This window comes from Diceros bicornis, chromosome 18, assembly GCF_020826845.1.
Source record: "Diceros bicornis minor isolate mBicDic1 chromosome 18, mDicBic1.mat.cur, whole genome shotgun sequence".
Taxonomy (NCBI): Eukaryota; Metazoa; Chordata; class Mammalia; order Perissodactyla; family Rhinocerotidae; genus Diceros; species Diceros bicornis.
This window is the reverse complement of record NC_080757.1, coordinates 19,889,382-19,910,974: the sequence shown is the minus strand read 5'-3', so window position 1 is coordinate 19,910,974 and position 21,593 is coordinate 19,889,382. Positions and strand designations below refer to the sequence as shown.

The 21,593-nt window shown below is 55.3% G+C and overlaps 1 protein-coding gene and 1 pseudogene across 4 annotated transcripts in view; one reads left to right on the top strand and one right to left on the bottom strand.

Annotated features, from left to right (window-relative positions):
• LOC131417199 (galectin-9-like) overlaps positions 1–21,593 on the top strand; it is a 30,241-nt gene that overhangs the window by 8,150 nt on the left and 498 nt on the right. Inside the window, exons 6-11 of one of the 4 annotated variants that reach the window (XM_058560302.1) lie at positions 1,281–1,376; positions 3,614–3,661; positions 4,276–4,317; positions 4,776–4,864; positions 5,001–5,163; positions 7,303–9,845. In XM_058560302.1, the coding sequence (XP_058416285.1) occupies positions 1,281–1,376; positions 3,614–3,661; positions 4,276–4,317; positions 4,776–4,864; positions 5,001–5,163; positions 7,303–7,449 (585 nt within the window). In that variant the 3' untranslated portion in view covers positions 7,450–9,845. Of the gene's footprint in view, positions 1–1,280; positions 1,377–3,555; positions 3,662–4,275; positions 4,318–4,775; positions 4,865–5,000; positions 5,164–7,302; positions 9,846–21,593 lie in introns of those variants that run through there. The other 3 variants (XM_058560301.1, XM_058560303.1, XM_058560304.1) reach the window with 3 other exon arrangements.
• LOC131416766 (nitric oxide synthase, inducible-like) lies at positions 9,978–19,472 on the bottom strand (annotated as a pseudogene).

The following is a 21,593-nucleotide window of genomic DNA, read 5'->3' as shown; positions in this document are numbered from 1 at the left end:
CAGACTCCTAGGCCACTCGTCTGTGTCACTCTCTATTTCCCCCCTGGTTAGGAGGCCGTGTGGTTCCAGAAAGAACCCAGGCCTGGGAATCAAACTGAATCCAGCTCAGATTCCCAGTTCTGCCCTTCTCATTGGCTGTGGGATCTTAGACAAGCGGCTTCCTCTCTCCCAGCCTCAGTTTGCTCATCTGTGGAAGGGGCATAGTCGCTGCTGCCCCAAGGGTTACTGTGTGATCTCACGAGGTGATGTATGTCAGAGGTTATAAAATGGCCCGCATGTGCACACACCAGGGTCTACTTGACCATCTCTGTGTTTTAAAATTTTTGAGCATGTTGCCAACATCTAAAACGTCAGGCAAAGTTTATAAGATGAGAAAGTTCTCGAGCTGGATGGTGGTGATGTTTACACAACGATGTGAATGTACTAGAGCCACTGAACTATAAACTCAAAAACTGTTATGATGGGGCCAGCCCAGTGGCATAGTGGTCAAGTTCGTGTGCTCTGCTTCGTTGGCCCAGGGTTCACAGGTTCGGATCCCAGGTGCGGACCTACACACTACTTATCAAGCCATGCTGTGGCAGGGCTCCCACGTATATAGTAGAGGAAGATGGGCATGGATGTTAGTCCAGGGCCAATCTTCCTCAGCAAAAAGATGAGGATTGGCAACAGATGTTAGCTCAGGGCTAATCTTCCTCACCAAAAAAAAAAAAAAAAGGTTAAGATGGTACATTTTATGTGTATTTTAACCAGAATTAAAAAGAATGTCAGGAAACTACACATGGAAATCTGGATTTCTGGTGTTTTGTGAAGACTGGGAAGATTGGAGTATGCTGGGCCCACATTCCCTCAGGGCACAGGAGGCTGACTGGAGCTGTTGTTACCACTTTCTGTATTTCGTGTGCTCCTGAGATGGGGACAACACACAGAGGCCCTCAGCAAATATGAGCTCCTCTCTCTTAGGTCCTCATCTCTCATATTCCTCCCTATCCAACTGTCTCCCCTACAGGGGTGGGGGAGAGAGAGAGAGAGGGAGGGAGGGAGGGAGAGAGAGAGAGGGAGGGAGAGAGACAGAAAAAGCTGTGCCGAGAGAGAGAGACAGCACCATCCTGCTGTCACCCACTGGAGCCTAATTGTCCCTGCTGCCCCTCCACGAGGTCCTGAACACCCTCCCGCCCCCTGTCTGCCTGGCTCTCTCCCTCTTGCCCCAGGCCCTGCCTTTCCGCTCCTCCTTGGCTTCATTAATGCTTCTCTTCGCCCCCTGGTGCCTTTTGTTTTAACAGAACACTCGCGCAGCCCCTGTCCAGCCCGCCTTCTCCACGATGCACTTCTCCCAGGCTGCCCGCTTCCCGCACAAGCCCAAGGGGCGCAAACCACAAGTGAGTTAAACATGGAGAGTCCAGGAAGCGGAGCTGTTAGCAGGAAGGACAGAGGGTCCGAGAGGCTGGTTCCAGCCAGCAGGCCAGCCGGGGCCTACAGGCCCCACCAACAGTTCCCTGTCTCCCTCCACCAGGCCCCCAGAGTGGGGACCCCACAGTCGTCCTTGGTTCTTCCCTCCCTCTCTTCATCTCTCTCCAGAGCACCACCACCTCCCCCTTCCGAAGCCACTGCCTTGGTCCAGGCCACATGACCCCTCAGCACGAGGACCCTGGTCCAGTTCCCCACTCCCCTCTCACCCACCCACTGCGGCAGTGACCTTCCTATAAGCCAATCTGCTCACATCCTCTCCCTGCTTAAAAATCCTAAAGGCCCCAAGTCCTTCTAAAGAAAGCCAATCCCCCAGCAGGACGTGTGGCATCCTCCCCAGCATTGCCCAAGCCCATCTTCTGGCCTCAGCCGTCCCCCATGAAGCTCACCCAGCCTCCACTGCTCACTCGAGGCTCTCTGGGGCCACCAGGCTTTTGCACATGCTGTCTTGGTGCTGAAGGCACCCTTTGCCACCTCACCTGCAGCCAACCCCTAATGGCCCTTCAATGCTCTGCTTAAATGTCCCTCCTTGGGAGCATCTTCCCTGCCTGGCAGATAACTGGATGCACCCCCACCCTATGTCCCCATGGACTTTGTACATGTCTGTGCCGTGCCAGTCATGACGTCCCCATGTAACTCTCCTTACCTGTCTGTCCCCATCACTCCACCCACTCCTTCCCCATGCCCATGAGCCTTGCAGGCTAGGACTGTGGCTTGTTCAGTTGTGTGTCCCCAGCACTCTGCACAGTGCCGGGTGAGCAGGAGGGACCGGGTAAGTAAATGCCGAGTGTGGTTTGCACAGCCAGTAGAAGAAGAAACCAATCAGGGTAGGAAGATCAGTCTGTTGGTGAGGACAGAGTCCAGAACAGGAAGGGGAGCAGGACCTGGCCCCCTCTTTGGCTCCAGAGCAGTGGGTGGGTGGGAAGGGATGTCTCTCCACCCAGCCTTCCTGGGGCCCATCACTGTCCTGCTCGGGCACCGGCCTCCTGCTCCGCTGACTGCAGGACTGTGGAGCTCCAGGGAGCCCTGCAGGGCAGCCCGACTTGGGCCCAGGCCTGGGCAGGACAGGGTGCGGGGGACACAACCAGACAGACTGGGCACCATGTTACATTTGTCCCCTGCTACCTGGGCGAGCTTGGGCACGTTGCTTAGCCCTTCGGAGCCTGGCTGCCTCCCTAGGGAAACAGGAGCCGGGATCGCCTCCCTCGTGAAGCACTGAAGGCCGAGCCCGGCACGCGATAAGCGCTCAGTAGATGCTAGTCTTCACCTTCAGGGTGAAACGCGGCCCTGAGCCGTGGGAGCTAAGGGAAGCGGGCGGGTCCACCTCTGACTCGTCCTCCTCTCCCTCTGGAGGAGCCAATGCGCATGTCCCCTCCTCCATCCCGGCCCCGCCCCCTCCTAACCAGGGAGCACCTGGGAGGACGGGGACATCTGGGCGCCTCGGGCTCAGGAAGGTTAGAGGGGACAGGACCGGAGGCGAGGGGGAGTCAGGGGAGGCATTTCTGACCACAGTTTCTGCCGTGGTCTCACCCTCGTGTGGCACCGACGTCCACTGCCATTTTGACTTTCTCATCCCTTCCGTCTCCAAGGATCAGGCCGCCAGCTCAGCTCCCATTTTAAGTCCCTTGCTCTCTTGGGAACCTCTTCATTTTGCATCTTCCTGTGGGTTGAAGGGAGGAGGCAGGGCCAGGCATCGGGCCTCTCCCATATGGAGGGTGGTGAGACCCCTGACCCTCGGCCTGGCTGTGGTGCTGTGGGGGTGGGGGGTGGCCCTGGTGAGTTGGGAAACTCCCTGAATCGCACTTGTGGGCTCAGTCCTCCGCCGTCTGTGGGCGGCCCCAGAAGAGCGAGGCCCCACATTCAATGCCTCCTGCCAAGTGAGGCTGTGCTGAAGACGCTCCCTGAGAAGATGGGCCAGAGCCCAGAGTGCAGCCATGTTTCTTCTCAGAGGAAACCTTTGCCCCTGCCTCGTCCCCTTGAGAGAAGCACGCCTATCCTCCAATTTTGGGGGGCTGCTCGGGGCCAAGGGCTGTTAGCCGCTCGATTAACTCACTTCAAAGGACTGTGTTATGTGCTGCCCTCTGCTGGCAGTTGGTGGTCTTCACGTTCGTGAGGGCTGGTTACAATGCAGGTTTCTTTCCTCCAGAAGGAAAGAGTCAACCACACCGTGTTGAGCGCCCCTCAACATATGTGCCCGGTAAGTCTGGAAGCTCTGGTCAGGTCACAGTGCCACCGCGAGACCCTTCACCAAGGACTGATTTCTGGTCTGAGAGTGGAGGAGAAAACAGTTTAGCAAGGGGATGGAGACACTGGGGTGGGCACTCTGCTCAGGAGACGTGGAATGAAACTCTCCTTGGGACAGCAGAGAACCTGGAGAAGGCTGGACTCAGCCAGCGGCCCCAGAGGCAGGTCCCCTAGGGACCAGCAGGAAAACGGGTCCTTCTGTCACTAGGAGGGGAGTGCCGTGGTCCAGCATCTGGGGAGGAGGCCCTGGATCCTGAGGAAGAGCCCAAGGGTGTCACTGCTGCTCACAGGAGTGAGCTGCTGCTCCTCCTCCTGCCAGTGCTGAGCAGACGGGAGGCCTGGAGTGGGTGGGGCTGCCTGTGCAGAGGTTGAGGGGAAGGAGGCTGTGATGGGGTCTGGGAACATGGCAAGAAGTCTGACCCTGGCTGACGAGAGAAGGAAGGTGATGGAGAATCCAAGGGCTGAAGCCTCACGACCTCAGTGTCACAGCGGAGCATCCCCTCTGGAATGTGTGGGGCCCATGTGTGTGTCACTCCCACACTGAATTTCCTGGTCTCTTTTCCACAGAATCCTGCAGTCCCACCTCCGGCATATCCCAACCCAGCCTACGTGAGTGTGCTCCAGGGAGGGCAGGGGTGTGGTTTGCGGTGGGCAGGGCGGGAGGCGAGGGGCAGTGACAACAGTGAGGCATCCTCCAGTGGCTGAAGTTCCTCAAACACCCGAGTAAACGAGGAGACTATTGACAGGAGCTTCACCTTTAAAACTGTCCCTTCCCCATGAGCATATATGCGGCCTCCCCTTTCAGCCCACTGTCCTGTCGTGTCAGGCCACAGGTCTTTTCATGACAGTTTAAGCCCATTCATTTGAGGGACGCTGGGAAGTTTTCATGTGACGTTTACTGAACCAAGTAAAGATATCATGGAGTTCTTTCTTGAAAATATATTACTCACAGGCACGGTTGTCAAACTCAGTTGACAGTCCAGATTTATAGAAATTGGCACGAAGGTCCCCCTGCAGTGGTGCCTGCTCTGTCTGCTGGGGCTGACCTGGCCCTCTCCTCCCCACAGCCGCTGCCTTTCTTCACCGGCATCCCTGGTGGGCTGTACCCCTCCAAGAGCATCATTGTGTTTGGCACCGTCCTGCCCAGTGCTCAGAGGTAAGCCAGGGCTCTCCGGGAGGAGAGACGGCCCAAGGTCATTCTGGCCATCCCGCTGGCTCTGGGCAGGCTGGGGAGGGCTAGGGACACAGAGCTCAGTGGGCAGAGGAAGTCCATGTGAGCTGCCCACTCCCAGGTTCCACATCAACCTGCGCTCTGGGAGTGACATCGCCTTCCACCTGAACCCCCGTTTCGATGAGAATGCCGTGGTCCGCAACACGCAGGTCAACGGCTCTTGGGGGTCTGAGGAGCGAAGCCTGTCAGGAAAAATGCCCTTCACCCGGGGCCAGAGCTTCTCGGTAAGCTGCGCTCAGAGGGGCTCTCACGGGGCCAACGGAGCAGGGGGCGGGGGCGCTGGGGGCCCCTGGAACGAGATGGGCTCTGAGCCTCTAGGTGAGTGCTGGGGCCAGAAGAAGAGAAAGTGTTCAACCCATTGTTGTTATTATGTTACTATTTCCCTCCCACATATGGCAGGTAGGGGATCTGCTGTTTATAGGTGAGGAAACAGACTCACAATGCAGGTTACTCGCCTGAGGTCACACAGCCGATCAGTGCCAGATGGAACCCAAGAATGAGGGTCATTCCTCATTCACTCACTCACTCACTCACTCACTCATTCACTCAGTCAGCAATCATTTCTCAGCTGTTCTGTCAGGGCCCACTTTGTGCAGGAAGTGCCCCAGGAGCGGGGGGACAGCCACAAAGCAGACAGATGAGGTCCTGCCCCCTCAGAGTTGACGGTTCAGGTGGGAGAGTTCAAGGACACAGATGTTGGACAGGTCCTTGCAGATGACAGCAGGTTCTCTGCAGAAGGCAACACAGAATAAGGGGACAGAATGAGCCCGGGGGCAGGGGCTGAGCTGCCTTAGATGGGGACAGCCCTCTGAGGAGGCCACTGTGCTGTTGAGACCTCAGTGGTAGAAGGAGCAGGCCTCGAAAATGTCTGCGGGGTGCATTCAGGCGGGCAGCGGAGGGAGCAGCTGTTATTGCAAAGGCAGAGAGTCATGGGCGTGGCTGGAGGCCAGGGGCTTTCCCGGAGACAGTGGGGACAGAGAGGGGTGGGTGGTGCCGCTGGAGGCTCAGCTTCACAGAGAGCAGGTGTTTTCAGCCATGATTACGCAGTCTAATCACCTGGGGAGCTTGAAGAAAAATCAGTACCTGGCCCCTCTGCTGGCCAATGATGGGGTGAGCCTGGGCCTCCGTATTTTTAAATACACCCTGATACTCTTCACCCAGGGTTGAAAATGACTGATGTAGGGTCTTGAGGGCCATGGAAAGGAGTTTGGATTTTATTTATTTATTTTAAAAAGTTTTATTTATTTATTTATTTATTTATTTTGTGAGGAAGATCAGCCCTGAGCTAACATCCATGCTAATCCTCCTCTTTTTGCTGAGGAAGTCCGGCTCTGAGCTAACATCTATTGCCAATCGTCCTCTTTTTTTTTTTTCCCCCAAAGCCCCAGTAGACAATTGTATGTCATAGTTGCACATCCTTATAGTTGCTGCATGCGGGACGTGGCCTCAGCATGGCTGGAGAAGCGGTGCGTCAGCGCGCGCCTGGGATCCGAACCCGGGCCGCCAGTAGCAGAGTGCGCGCACTTAACCACTAAGCCACGGGGCCAGCCCTGGATTTTAATACAGTGTGTGGGTGTGTGTTTCAAACCAGAGGGCCATATACCTTGATTTATAGATAGCTGTGTGACTTTGAGCAAGGGACTTAACTGCGCTATGCCTCAGTTACCTCATACAAAAATGGGCTAACAATAACATCATCTCATAGAGATGTGAGAATGAAATGAAATCGTGTTTGTGACATGCTGAGGACAGGGTCTGGTGTGCAGTAAGTGTGCGAGGGTCAGCTAGCGTGATGGGGATGATGACATTTTCACAGATGTGCTCTGACGGCCTCCTGGAGAATGTTTGGGGTGGAAAAGACAAGTTAGGAGGCTGCTGCTGCAGGAGTGCAGGCGCGGAGCGCTCCTGTGTGCCGGGTGCTAGGGACGTGGATGGCAGAAGCCAGCATTCCTGCCCCTGGAGGCTCAGGGTCCAGCTGGAGAATGAGGATGGGGGTGGGGGCCATGGCCTGAGGGGGCACCTGACTCGACTAGGAGGGCGTCAGGAGATGGGGAAGGGAGGGAAGGCTCGCCTTCCTGGAGGGAGGGGGGAGAATCCTGTAGGGTGGTTAGAGTTATCCCTGTGGGCGAGGTGTGCAGAGTGGGGAGCAGAGGAGGAAGGGTATTCTGGGCGTTGGGAACAGAATATGCAAAAGTACAGGCAGGAGAGCACTCGGAGTGTTGAGTGAAGAATGAGTCCTTCAGAGTGGCTAGAGGGCAGGTGTGGGTTTGAGGAAGGCAGGAAGGAGGGAGGGAGACACGAGCCTGCATTTAGGGTTGAGGACTTTCCAAGTGGAGTGCAAATGACGTGGCCTCTCCGTCCAGGTGTGGATCCAGTGTGAAGGCCACTGCCTAAGGGTGGCTGTGAATGGTGGGCACCTGTGTGAATACCACCACCGCCTGAGGGACCTGCCCGCCATCAACAACCTGGAGGTGGCGGGTGACATCCACCTGACCCATGTGCGGACGTAGGCGGGATCCCTGCCCTGGGGACGGGGCTGGGGCATGTTGCTGTCTGGACTGCTCATCACCTCCACCTTCCCTGTCCCTGCCCCAGCCCTTCCCAGCCCTTCCCAGCCTGCCGAGGATCTCTGCTGGGGAGACCACGTCCTTGTCTGGCCCTGCTGAGGCTGCAGCCAGCCTGGAGTGGCGAGGGCAGCTGGCTGGGACTGCCTTCCTTGGTCGGGCGGGACCTGGGGCTCCAGCTGCCCAAGTCCTACCATCTGAGGAGAGGGGTGGTCCGTGCAGGCTGAAGCCCTGTGGTCAGTCCCCTCGGCAGAAAGGGAGGTCCTGGGCCTTCCCAAGCACCCAGCCCAAGCCTACACCCCATCTGCCCCTCAAGGACATTCCCACCCCACTCAGCTCCACCTCAGTCCCAGGCCACCAGCTGTGCCCTCCACGGGGGAGGTGGTGTCCTTGGCCTCTCCCCGTTCTCCCACCTTCCGCCTCTCCCGCACCTGCACCCTCCCTTCCCCCCTCCAGGAAAGCTGCCCTGAGGACACCCCGCTGGTTTCCACCAACTGTCAGGACCTTCCCAGCAGGGGCTCTCCCCTTCCCGGTGTCCTTCAGGGAAAGAGAGAAAAATGCTTGTCGGCTCCCGTGTGCAGGATGATTGTGGCTCTTTTAATGTTTTTGGAGACATCTTGGAGTCTCTGGAATTGGGGAGGTCCTGGCTAAGAGGTCCCATTTTGATGGGGGGGTCCTGACATCCACACCTGCTCCCAGTGGGTCCCCCAAAACTCCACAAGGGTGCGGGAGAAGGCAGACCAGGCTCAGGCCTCTTGGGCAGGAATCTGTGACGCAGGAAGCTTGGGAACAGAGGGGAACCCGGGAAACAGCCCCATGCTCCCGAGACGGGCCAAGGGATGGGCCTGAACCCGTGGGGGCCGAGGCAGGGCCAGGAGGCCAGATGGCAGGGCCAGCTCCTCAGATCCGTGTGTCCCAGCGGAGGAGATGACAGTGGGCTCAGGAGAAGCTGACCCGGAAGAGAGGCCTGTTTGCGGGGTTCCACTGGCGGCCCCCGGCCTTAGTGGTGGGGTGTGGTGGGGAAAGTGGTTCAGTGTGTGGGGTTCTGCCAGCGCAGGGCCAGTGCAGGGGGCCAGGCTCTGGGCCCACAGGATGCTCACACATCCTGCCCCCTCCATCAAGAACCTAGGGCCTCGGGAACCAGGGTGGGGCTCAGGGCGCAGTCCTCAGAGCAGCAGCACCAGACACCTGGGAGCTTGTTAGAAATGCAGAAGCCCGGGCCCCGGGGCAGCCCTCCTGAATTAGCGTCTGCACTGTAACCAGACCCCAGGGGGTTTGTGTGACGGTACAGCGTGAGGGGCCCCGGGCTATGTGACTGCGTTCTTGACCACGTCCCGGGTGCACTGCTGGGACACTGGAGGTTGGCATGTCCCTCCCCTCATCTGAGGAGGAGCGAGGAGGGGGAAGTGGGCAGGGAGCCAATGACACAGAGGCCAAAGCCGAGCTGGGGGCCAGATTTTGCCAGACCCCCACTTCGCCCCTGGCTGAGTCCTTCCTGTTCTCACGGGAGAAGGGACATGGCTCTGTCCCCTGAGGAGCCTTCCCCAGGGAAGACGTGTGTCCTCACTCCCTGCCGAGTCCTGGACACGCAGCCCCATCTCACCTGCTTTCTCACCAGGTGCCAGTGTTATTGGCCAAACCCTCACGACACAGGCAGCCCCAGAGCAAACACAGTGACTTCCTAGGACAGGGCTGTGGCCCAGACCCTCTCTGGAGAACGGGCCTCGTGGGGGCGCGGCACCTCCATGGCCCCGTGTGAGACGCCTCCTGCGGGAGGGTCAGCTCAGCCCCACAGGTTAGCCTGTGTTCCCGCCCCCGTCCCACGCTGTCACATGTGCACGCAGCTCTGCATGCTGCCCCCACCTGGTGGCATCTCAGAGAAGCAGCGTGGCCACACTGCAATGTCCCATTGTGGGAGATTTATGTCCAGATGTGGCCTCCACGAGTCCCCAGTGCTATATTATTTAGGGCTGCTTTCTCTACCAAACACCCGCATAGACAATGTGGTTAAAATAAAATGCATTTCTTATAAATATCTCCATGAAGGAGTTATACGGGGAAGGCCCAAGCGCCCGTTGGGAGCCGACTGGGGTTTGTTTTATTTAAATACAGAGACATAAATAACTGTCCATGGGGCAGGAAATAGAGAGTGGTGCGACACCGCCTCCTGGTGGTCAATCCAAGTGGTGCAATCAGAAGCCAGTTCCATCCTCACCCACTGGCTGCGACCAGCATTGAAGATTTCTTCTCCAAGGAACGAGGGAGGCCCCTACTCTCCATTACCCAGGGAAGAGTGGAATCAAGGGAGACAAGAGGTTCCACTCCGTCCAGGCTGCTACTTGGCAGCAGGTTATGTAAACAGTTGGGGGAAGAGATGGGGAAATAAGATGTGAGGCTTGGGGCTATAATTTCCCTCCATCTCTCGAGGCCATAATCCAGAGTTGGCTCCGTCATTAAATCCTGTGGCGGCAGCTTTAACTGTTCCTGTGGGCTGATGGCGCTCTGGGATCGCTGGGCTGCCCTGCGGCCCCATCCTTTTTCAGCCTGTAGGGAACCACAGCACCAAAGATGTCTTCGTGGTAGCGCTTCTGGCTCTTTAAGGGAAAACAGAGACCAATGTGTCAGCTCTGCAGGTCCAGCCGCCTCTCATTCATCAGGTGCAGCCTGACGAGGCCCTGGGGTTCCCCGCTTCCCTACCACACATACACTCAGGAGCCATTTCCCTTCCCACCGCCGTGCTTAGATTATGCTTGACCTCGCCTGGGCTCTTTCCACCCGCCATCAGCGCCTGCTCTGATGGTGTGGACCGTCTAAACATCTCCCCAGGCTCCATGACAGACAGTAAAGCCTGCCTAGTGTTTGTCCCATCAGATGCTCCAGGTGATGTGGGCTCTGAGATCAATATGTTTGGGAGATGCTGCGTACTTGCTCCCAGGCTTGAAGTGTCATGTTAGAGGCTCTGACAAGTCTTGTCGTAAACAAGACATTTGCCTCTGTTGAGCTGAGCAACCAGACCGGGATGCACACTCAGGCCTCTCACTGCCCATCCAGCTCTGACCTCCAGCCGCCTCTAGGATTCCGTTGGGTCAGGACTGTTCTGAGCCAGACTTTCGAGTCCCGGCTCCCTGGCCCGTTCCCTTGACCTCCATCCCTAGCCCACACACCAGGCGCTCTGCCTTAAACTGGAAGAAATAGTCCTCGACCTGCTCCTCACTCAGGCTCAGCTTGGCAGCCACCAGCTGCTTCAGGGTGTGGGCCACTTCCGGGCCATGCGCACGTCCCCGCAGACACAGAGGTGGCCGTGCTCCTCATGGAGCATGCGGAGCACCTCACCAGCCAGCTGCTGCCGCAGGATGTCTTGAACGTAGACCTGAAACCAGAGGAGACGGTGGGTCCGGGCCCTGCTGCTGGGGGCGAAGCTTGTAGTCAGGCCTGCTGGCCCTGGGGAGGCGGACAGGGGGCACGATGGGCTGCACCCTGAGGTGCAGGGTGAGCACCGTCCCATCCAGGACCTCACAGGGGACCAGGCTTGGGATGAGGAAGTACAGACCTGGGCTGGGGCTGGAGAGATGGACATTGGCCACGAGAAGCTGACCATCCAGTGGGGCTCCTGGCCTTACTCACAATTCACCATGCTTCAAAGAGGCATCACTCCAGCCACTTCCCCTGCCCAGTGAGGCCCAGCTGCCTGCTCCCCACAGAGGGGGGCCTCTCGGTGCAGACAGTCTGTGGGATCCCCACCGTCATTCAGAGCAGGGCAGAGAACCCTGGGCTCCCCGGTTACACAGGAGTCAGGATCCATTGGGGACTCTCTGCTCTTGTTCCACACAAGATGCCCAGTGACCCCAGCAATGGCATGGAGCTCTGGGTCGGGGAGGAGCTCTGATGGGGCAAGTTCACAAGGGCTGAGCCAAGAGTCTGTCCTGACTCCCCAGGCTCCTGGGGCAAAGTGCCCCCCGGGGCAGCAGAGCCCGTCATTGGCTGTGTCTGAGCAGCCACTTCCCTCCAGCCTTGCTGTGCTTGAGCGTGAAGCCAACCTGGACCACCTCTCCCCAGGCAGCCATGTATCCCGGGAGGAGGACCTTCATGGGGCTGGGCACTGGGGATTGATTGACCCACCGGGTGACCCTGACTTAGTCCTGACTGTCTCGGAGCCTGTCTCTTCTCCTGGAAGAGTGAACATAATATCTAACCTCTTCCCCTTTAGAGCTGAGGAGACGAAGGCTCAGAGAGGCGAGGGGCTTGTGGCGAGCCAGGGCACCCCCTATAGCCTTTACTTTGAATGCTCCCCTCACTGCGTGGGCAGCTGCTGCATTTACCTTGGGCTGGCCAGGCAGGCGAGAATAGGCCGTGTGCACTTGATGCAGCACCCCCTTCTGGGCCACCTCCAGCATCTCCTCCCGAGAGAGGTGGTCCTCATCTGGGTGGCAGCACCTGAACACCAGGGTCATGCGGCCACCTTGGAGCCCTGCAAGGCCCAGTGGGCTGCAGTTACCAGGGTGGCCACCAGAGGGCCGGCCCCGGCTCAAGGCCTGAGGAGCTGGATGCCCAACTTTAAAATTCATTTCATCCCCACAAGCATCTGATCTAGTATTGTCCCCACTTTACAAATGAGGAAACTGAGCCCAGGGTGTTCAGATCACTCATCCACACAGGCTGAGGGAAACTTGGGAGAGGGGCCAGGAAATGTTTGTTGGGCGGTGGCACAACTCTCCCACAGCTCCAGTTCTGCTCCCAGGCAGGTGCTGGCCAAGGGTGCCCCCTCCCCAGGCCCCGCAAACCCTCCAGCTGTACCTTTGTGCTTGGTGTCACGGAGCCGCTGCTGCCAGAAACTGCGGAAGGGGGCGATGCCCGTGCCAGGCCCGATGAGGATGCAAGGATGGGAGGGGTCCTCGGGGAGCTGAAAGCCGCTGGCACTGAAGGGGAGAGAGGAGAGAGGCCCCAGTCCTCAGACACCCTGGCCTGATGCACAGGCAGGACAGGGGCTGGGGAGCTGGGAGTGTGGTTGGGGGTAGTGGTGTTGGGAGGTAGAGAGGACCATGAGCTCAAATTAGATTTCCCCAGTCCTGCAGGTTGCTTCATTCCCCTGTCCACCCACACCGTCACCTCACCCTAGGGCCTTGTGAGAAAGGGCTGAGCCTCATTGTTCTCTGGCCCCACCAGCACTGCATCTCTATCCCTGCTAGAGACTTGGCCACGCTCTCTAGCAGGGGAGAGAATGGAGAGGCCCAGTGTGAGCCCAATGCCTTCTTCATGGGAAAGGGGCCCAGAATGGCACCTAAAACCCAGATCCCTCCCGTTCAACCCAGAACTCCCTTGGGCCAGTGGTCCCACCATGGACAGAGTGTGCATGGTGCTTACCTTCGCACAAAGCAGGGCACCGGGTCTTGGGGCTTCAGGCTGCTGAGCCATGTGCTGCAGACGCCGTGGTGCAGGGGACCCTGGCCATCTGCAAGGACAGTACAGACCTGACCAACATCGCCCCCTAGCGCCCGTGCAGGGCCGTCCCAGCGCCTCCTCCAACAGCCAGCTCAGGTGCTCTGCCAGCTTTACTGAGGGGCTGATTTTCTGAGATCCACCCTCTATAGACCCAGAGCTGGTGAAAGCTGGAAGGGACTTAGAGAGTGCGCAAGTCTCTCCTGTCTCCACTGCAGAAACCGAGTCTCGGAGAGGAAAAGTGACTTGTACAAGGTCACTCAGGCAGCAGTAGAGTCAGGTCACAGCTCAGCTTCCCTGACTCCTACTCCAATGCTGCCTCTAAGAGTTTCTCCAGGGACCCGTCCAGCCCACCATTCAGCTCCGATGACAGTAGCATAAATTGGCCCCTCAGGGTGGCCACAGTCACTGCCCCAGAGTGTCTCCACAAGTATAGCCCTTGCTGGTAGGAAATCTGGGTGATGGACAAACTCCTGAGCATTCCAGTCCTCTGTGGTGTCTCTCTGTCTCCCCCAGTGGCCCCTCCTGGGCTTGTGGAAACCCCACCTTTCTCTGGGTTACATTCTCTTTCCAATGGCCCAGTATTAAAGGGGACCTCCCACCAACTTGAGAAGTCCCTTTGGTTTTCCTCTGCATGGAATCTTGCTCTCACAGGATGTGCCTGCCTGTCTTCTCCTGGTTTGAGGATGAAGATTTGGCCTGGGCAGATGTTCTCTGGCAGAGCAAATAGAGTCTCTGCCCAGTTTTTAGAAAGTTCTCAGTGTGCCGAGGGCTGTTAGGAGTGGGCCAGCTTCCAGCTTTGCCAACCCAGGCAACACTCAGTTACAGAGGGCAAGGCAGGGGCACAGCTCATCCAGCAGAGGAGTCAACCCTACTGGATAAAGTTTGGACCTTCTAGCCAATGTGAGCCCATCCCCCATCCTCTGCTCTCACAGCCCTTGTGCTCTCCCTCTTAGCACCCACATAATAACAATCATGTATTTCCATGCTCTCTCTTTGTTGCCCCTTCTGGATGGGAAGCTCCACGAAGTCAAGGGCTACATGTACTGTATTTCCACACCCACTGTGGTGCCAAGCACAGAGACAGATGAAATAGATCATCGCTGAGTGAGTGAGTGAACAATCCAGGCGGAATCATCCCTGTGTTCAGCTGGACTCTCAGGAAGATGAAGACTCATTGGGCTCCCACTAAGGACTGGGTGCTTTCCACATCCGATCTCACTAAATCGTCCCAACAGTAGTACAATAGCAGAGTGGAGTGGGGTGGTTAAGAACTTGGACTCAGCGGTCAGACTCCTTGGGTCTGAATCTCAGTTATTACTTGCTAACAGTGTGACTTTAAGCAACTGGCTTAACCTCTTTGTGCCTCAGTTTCCTCACCTGTAAAATGCACACAGTACCCATCTCACATGGTTACCAATAATACACTTACAAAGGGGCAGCTCAGTGCTTGCTTCATAGTCATCTCTCCCACACACCTCCTCTTGCTGTTAACAACTCTGGAAGGTGGGTGTTTAACTGATGAGGAGAATGAAGCTCAGAGATGTTGAACAGCTGGCTGTAAATAGCAGAGTTGGACGCCCCAGAGCCCCAGCCCCAGCCTTACCTCGGGTGCGGTACGTGAGCACGGCCACAGTGAGGTGGACCTCCGTGGGTGTGTGGTCCCGGGAGGAGCTGATGGAGTAGTACTGGGGTTTCAGAATAGGGAGCTGGGAGAGCAGGAAGCCAGCAGACACCCGCAGGGACGGGAACTCCTCCAGCACCTCCAGGAAGGTGGGGCTGTTGGTGAACTTCCACTTGCTGTACTCCGAGGGCTGAAAGCCAAGAGCAGTGTGAGCGACTCAGGGTGCCTGCCCCACAGCAGGAAGAGTCTGTCACAGTGTGGTATTCATTCATTCCTTTATTCATTCCCTCCCTGAACAGACGCTTTGAAGTACTGGGCGCTGTCCAGGGTGCTGAGATGACCAAGCTGGAGAGGAAACAGTTCCTGTCCTGGAGGAACTCAGGCCAGCGAGTGGCACTTATCTGCCTTGTGTGCTTAGGACTTCACTGTCAGCAACTTGTGGGCAGGAGTCAAAACTTTAATGTAATCTCGCTGGGGGCAGGGCTTTGAAATCATACAGACCTGGGTTCAAATCTTGACTGGATGCCTTTACTAGCTGTGGATCTTATCCCGATTACTTAACCATTGTGAGATGAGGATGATATACCCTACCTCGTGGGGATGCTGTGGGAATTAAATGAGAAAACATGTGCCAAGTTAGTACAGTGCAGCCACAGAATAATGGCAGTGGAGGTGACTGGAATCTAGATAATTAGCATAATGATGATGGTAATAATGACATGGAACGCCTTTTGCAAAGACTTGGGCCTGGAACATGGCAGGTGAGTTAATGCATTCTCTCATTAATTTATTAATCCAACTACCCATCTGTCACTATGACCATTTATCCATTCACCTGCACCATCCATCCTCTAACACGTCCTGTGTTTCAGGCTTGTTCCAGGTTTGGGGAATACAAAAACAGACAAGACATAGTGGCTCTCCTTTTCCAGCCAATTTCTGAAGAAGCACTTTGCTTGTATCCTGCAGACATTCAGAAAAATTCAGTTCACTGAACGCAACTGTGTCCTAGAGATGGGATGCAAGAGGATGGCTGATGTCCGATCAGCATTTGAAAAGTCTCACTTTGGGAAGCTGGGGTGGATCCCCCTTGGAGGTGAAAGACCACTCTGTGCTCTGGCGCTCCCCAACTCTGGGACCCAGTCCCACCTCATCACCCAGCCCCAACCTTTACCTGGCACAGGGTCTCCAGCCTCTGCCTCTCGGCCTCTTTCGTACCAGCAGAGCCAGCTTTCAGAGCAGCATCTGGGTTGGGGGGGTGGTGATGTCCAGGAAGTAGGTGAGGGCCTGGCTGAGTGAGCAGCGGGGCAGCCGCTTGTCCTTGACACAGTAGCTCCCTGGATAGAGGAGGAAGAAATCAGGATGGAAAATAAAGCCCCACTGAGGCCTCTGGGGCAGACACTTTCCACCTTCCCACTGCAGGGGAGAGAGGACAGTGAAGTTCTGGCTCCAGGAAGAGCCAAAGGGTGCATGTGCTTAACTCATGTTTGGGAAGGTGGTGCCCAGAGATAGGGCTGCCAGGGAAGGCTGATCAACAGCCCTCCAAAGGGCACCCAAGTTGACATGATCCTGTAAAACTAACTATGCACCAGAGTCCGGTCCCTCTTGGGCCCAGATCTGAACTTTAGCAGGTGAACTTCAGACTCACAGTGACTAAATTCACCAAAGACTGATGTACACCCCAGAGGCCAGGTGTTCATTTAGAGAAAAGCCCATGACTGCAAACCCCTGTGTGCCAAACCAAGAGGTGCCAGGTGAGCAGCAAATCAACCCAAGTGAGGTGGCAAGTCTCAAGGAGTCCCAAGAGGCAGTGTGCAGGGTGGTACCAGCATGGACCCTGGGGTCAGTGGACATGGTGTCAAACTCTGGCTCCGCACTTACTAGCTGGGTGACTGAACCCTCTGAGCCCTGGGTTCCAACTCTGCGAAAAGGAATTGATAACAAGACCTACGTCTCTGGGCTTATGTGAGCATTGATTGAAATATGTATATGTAATGGTACAGGGTCTGGTACACATTTGCTCAGTAAATAGTAGGTAAAAGTATTAGTATTATGCTATTTCATCTAGACCCAAGGCCTGATGAACCACATCTGTCTCCCTACAGTCATGAGGACATCCCTGTCCCCTTGTCCCCAAGTTTCAGGCTCTCTCACGTTCTCCTGGACAGTGGGGGACAATGCCAGACTTTGCTTCTCTCACTCCACTTTCCTATTTTGGCCACTCCCTTTAGGGAGACACAGTCTTTGGAGGTGTCATTATCACTGAGGGAGCCAAGGCCAGGGAGCTATTCCTTTGGGCTGGGGGCCGTGATGGCTGATTTCATGAGTTCATCTCTCCTGGGGCCTGTCACCCCCGTGCTGTGCTCACCATGTAGACTCACAGCCTCACCTCAGCACAGGAAGGGGTGCTCCGGACCCTCCCTGGGACAGCATCTTCTCCCCGGTGAGGATGGCCAGGAGGAACCACGCTCTCCTGGTCACCTGTGGCCTGTCCCTGCCCACTGTCCAGGGAAGCGGGGGTAAATGAGACCCTCGGTGGCGAAGCAGTGTGAAATTAGACACCATGAAATCCAAGGAGGTTATGAATTCTGGGATCCGAGGAGACTCTCAGCGTGTGCTAGACCCCTTCTCTGACTCTGGACAAATTCTCATTAGCCTGTGGGAAATATAAATTCTTCTACTCCTGCATTTATTTGGTGCCAGGAATTGTGAAGGCTGCACGTATGTCTACTCATTTGTTCTTCACAACAACCCTACAAGCAAGGCTCTGTTGTCTCTATTATAGAGACAGAGAAAGAAAGCCTTGAGAGGTGGACTCCTATGTCCAAGGTCACAGAGCTAGTAAGTGATGACTCAGGGACTTGAACCCTCAAAGCTCACCCTTTCTACACTGTTTCCACATTTCTCTATTCTGTCACCAAGCGAGACACACACACGTCTATTGCAGGGACTAAAGACACAATGCATGTAAAATGCTGGCATGTAGTAATCACCCAACAAATGCTAGCTGCTCCTCTTATTATTATAACACTTATGAATATTCTTGCGTGTCTGCCTCCTGTACTAGGTGGTGAGCTTTCTGAGGGCAGACACTGAGTCTCACTCCTCTTTGTTGCCCAGGACCTGCCAGGTGTATAGATGTGACAGTTAAAATTTTGAAGGAAAATAAATGAATCAGTCTATCGACAAAAAAGTGGTTAGTGAACAGCAGGATAAATGGAAAAAGAGTCCCCAGGCTCTGGTGCTGCGCAGATCGTCCCAAAGAAGCGGCCTTTCTTGCTGGCCTGCCAGCCGGGGGAGGACTGTTTGCAAAGGTGCTTTAGTGTGGGCTTGGGTGGCCCGCCCACTCAGCAGGAAGGACAGGGTTAGCTGTCCCAGCACCGGCCCGGGCCCAGCCTGTCAGCCGGGTTGGGGGGTATGCAGGAGGATGCGGGGCCACCTCAGCGGAGCCTCCATGCAGAGGGGTCACCGCTCTCGTCGAGGGTCTGCAGACACACGGGTTGGTGGGGTGCGGGGCCATCCACCACTCGCTCTAAGATGCCTTGGACCAGAGCTGGCTGCTGGCTGGGGAAAACCCGGAGGTGCTCTCCTGGCAGGTAGCTCAGCCCTCGGCTGCCCTCAATGGAGAGTTACACCAGGAGGGTGGTGCGGCTGGAGAAGGAAAAAGAAGCCTCTGGTGACGCCAGCAGGATTTCCTCCAGAGCTCCCTGATGGGTGGGCCAGTTTCCCCAGGAAACGTGCCCTCCTTTTATCTTCCTGCCTGGTTCCATGAGCACAGGTCACCAGCGTCCCCTGGGGCTGACCAGGCCTGTGGCTTCTCTGGGGGGAGAGGATGGGCCGCACCCCTCCCTGTGCAGCCCTCTGAGCCCCTGGGGGCTTGCCCACAGACTCTGCCTAAAGAGAGCATCCTGCTGGGAGATACGTGGGCGTTGGGACAAACCTTTCCCTGTCCCCAGCACAAATCCAGTTACTAGAACAAAGCCCAGTTTTCCTAATGAATGGGCGAGGGCAGCACAGATAAACAAAACCTGTGGAGACTCCACAGCACTTGCCTCTCCTGGTGGGGAAAGGTCCTTTCCTGCGGAACCTTTCCTGAAAGTTGTGAACAAAGAGCCAAATGGGTTGAATTTCTCTTGCCCTCCCCTTTTGGTGAAAGGGTTAAGGGACAAGGGACAGGAAGTGAAGCAGGTGCCGAGGTCCCAAGCTGGGAAACTGGCCCGTGGTTAGTGGAGACCAGACACAAGGGCGCTGGTGGCCACAGCGCCACAGTCAAGCTGGCCCTACTGATGCATCGCTGCTAATGCCAGCGGACTCCTCTCTCCCCTCCTTTCAAAGACTGGCTTGCTCTGTTCTTTCCTTCATTCAAATAAAGTCTGGGCCTGAGTGAAGGTGGGTTCGGTTAGAGATTAACTAGAGCACTTTGAGTTCCTGGTGAGAGTTCCTTTGTCCTACCTCTAATCTAAGCTCCTGATTGTCTGAGAAAGCAGTAGGCATGGGACCGGCCCGGTGGCACAAGTGGTTAAGTGCACGTGTTCCCCTTTGGCAGCCTGGGGTTCACGGGTTCGGATCCCGGGCGTGCACTGACGCACTGTTTGTCATGCCATGCTGTGGTGGCGTCCCATGTAAAGTAGAGGAAGATGGGCACAGATGTTAGCCCAGGGCTAATCTTCCTCAGCAAGGGAAAAAAAGGAGGATCATCATCGGATGATGATGATCAGCTCAGGGCTGATCTCCCTCACAAAAAAAATAAATAAATAAAAGAAAAGAAAAAAAGAAAGCAGTAGGCAGAGGGTGCATTTGGCAGACAACGGCTCTGTCTTTGACCCGTTGTTTCACATCTAAAGTTTCCTAGTTACCTCTGTGCCCTGAAACCTGATCTTTACCTGCTGTTCCATTCAAGCAGGTCCATGGCCTCTGCAGGAGCAGATGGGTCCAGATTTGGACACAAGAGGGAGGAACTTCCCCAGGATTTGTTGGGGGCTGGGGGCGGTACTGGCAGGTGTTATAGGCTGGTCTGTGGAGAAAAAGGGAGGAAAATGTCAACCCAAATAATCAATTACCAATTTACAGATAATAAGATAGAGTGATATTTATTGAGCCTAATGTGAGGACTAGTCTGGAAGTGCTCCCTTCCCCAGGGAAGAAAGCACTGAGGGGAAGCGTGGTTTATAGCCTGGTTACCATGTCAGAACAAAGAACATACATCAAGCATGACAGGAATGCAGTTTTTTTCCCAAAGTCACAAGGAGATATTTTGCTGCAGTTTAGCACATACACAGCAGGTCAACTTGACCTTGGTTCTCTGGGAAAAAAAGCTAATCTTAAAAGAAGTACTCATATCAGCATCAGAGAGAGGCAGACATTCATCCCTATCTTGAAAGAGTGGACTCTTTCCTTTGGGAAATGTTGGGAGCAGGTGTACAATGCATGTTTGCTGGGCCATAAGTCAGGCTGCTCTGGGAAAAACAAGCTTTAGGCCGAATCAGATTTAAACTAGAACAGCTTCCCCATATGCCTCAGTGTGCGAAAACTTCTTAATATTCTTATTATTTTTATCATTTTTCCTTTTTTGATCAATAATCTTTTGATAGAAAGCATTGATGATCAAGTTACTGTCCCTGGTGCAAGGGTGGTTGCTGCCTGCCCTGGGTCCCTCATGCCCCTTGGAGCTGGGCCTTTATTTTGTGGATTTACCCAGTTATCCAGGTTGGGCAGAAAAGAGTAGACGGTGTCAGAATTGAGTTGAATTCTCAGACACTCTGCTTGCATCCGTGAACTGCTTCTTGGTGTGGGGAAGCCTACACACACAGACACATGCGCGCGCACGCGCGCGCGCGCACACACACACACACACACACACGTTGGAATCGGGTCCAGGAACTTTTGCAGCCGTGCAAGGTGCTTTACCTGTGATCTCTCATTTCCTGTCAGGCAAATGGTGGGAGACAAGTATTACCCCCATTTACAGAAGGAGAAACAGGGGTCACTGAGGTGAAATGACCTGCTCGGGGTCATCCAACCAGCAAGGGAAGGAACTTGGATTTGAAGCCACATCTGGCTGATTCCCAAAGTGTGTCTCTTGCTTCACACCTGGGCTCCACTATGAGATGATGCTCCACTTCGTGGAAAATACCGTTTCATTCCACATCACATTCTTCTCAGGGGTCCCTGGATACAAAAGAGAATGGATTCACTGTTCTTTCCTGCTCAGCAGATCAGCCCCCACCCGCATTCCCCGCCACCCCTCTGGAATGGGCCATGGATGAGAGGGTGTTGACAGGACCCAAAGCTGAGCCTGACGCTCTGGGCCTCCCACTCCCCAGGTACAGAAAATATTGATCAAAAATGAAACTGAAGAGGGCCGGCCCAGTGGTGTAGTGGTTAAATTTGTGGGCCCCCCTTCAACAGCCTGGGGTTCCCAGGTTCAGATCCCAGGTGCAGACCCACACATCACTCATTAAGCCGTGCTGTGGAGGCATCCCAAATACAAAATAGAGGAAGATTGGCACAGACATTAGCTCAGGGACAATCTTCCTAAAGCAAAAAGAGGAAGATTGGGAAAAGATGTTAGCTCAGAGCCAATCTTCCTCACCAAAAAAAAAAAAAAAAAAAAAAGAAAGAAAAAGAAAAAGAAACCTAAAGACCAGTTCTGGCAGAGCCCTCCTTACTCCTGGGGGCACAAAGAACAGAGCCACATGGGCATATGTTCCCTGTGACATGCTGGGTCCCATGAAAGGAGGCACATCCCACGAGAAGCCATTGGAGAAGTGAGGCAGGGTGGTGCAGTGGTTAGTGGAACAGGCTCCATTGCTGTACTGCCTAGGATGAGTCCCAGCTCTGATACTTTCTAGCTGTGTGACCTTTGGGAAATTGCTTCACCTCTCTGTACCTTCCTTTCTTCCCAGATAGAAGAGGCATAATTAATTGCACCCACTTGATAAAGCTGGTGGAGGATTAAATGTAAGGCACTCAGAATGATGCCTAGCACATAATCAACACCATATAGGTATTAACTTAGAAACAATCTCTG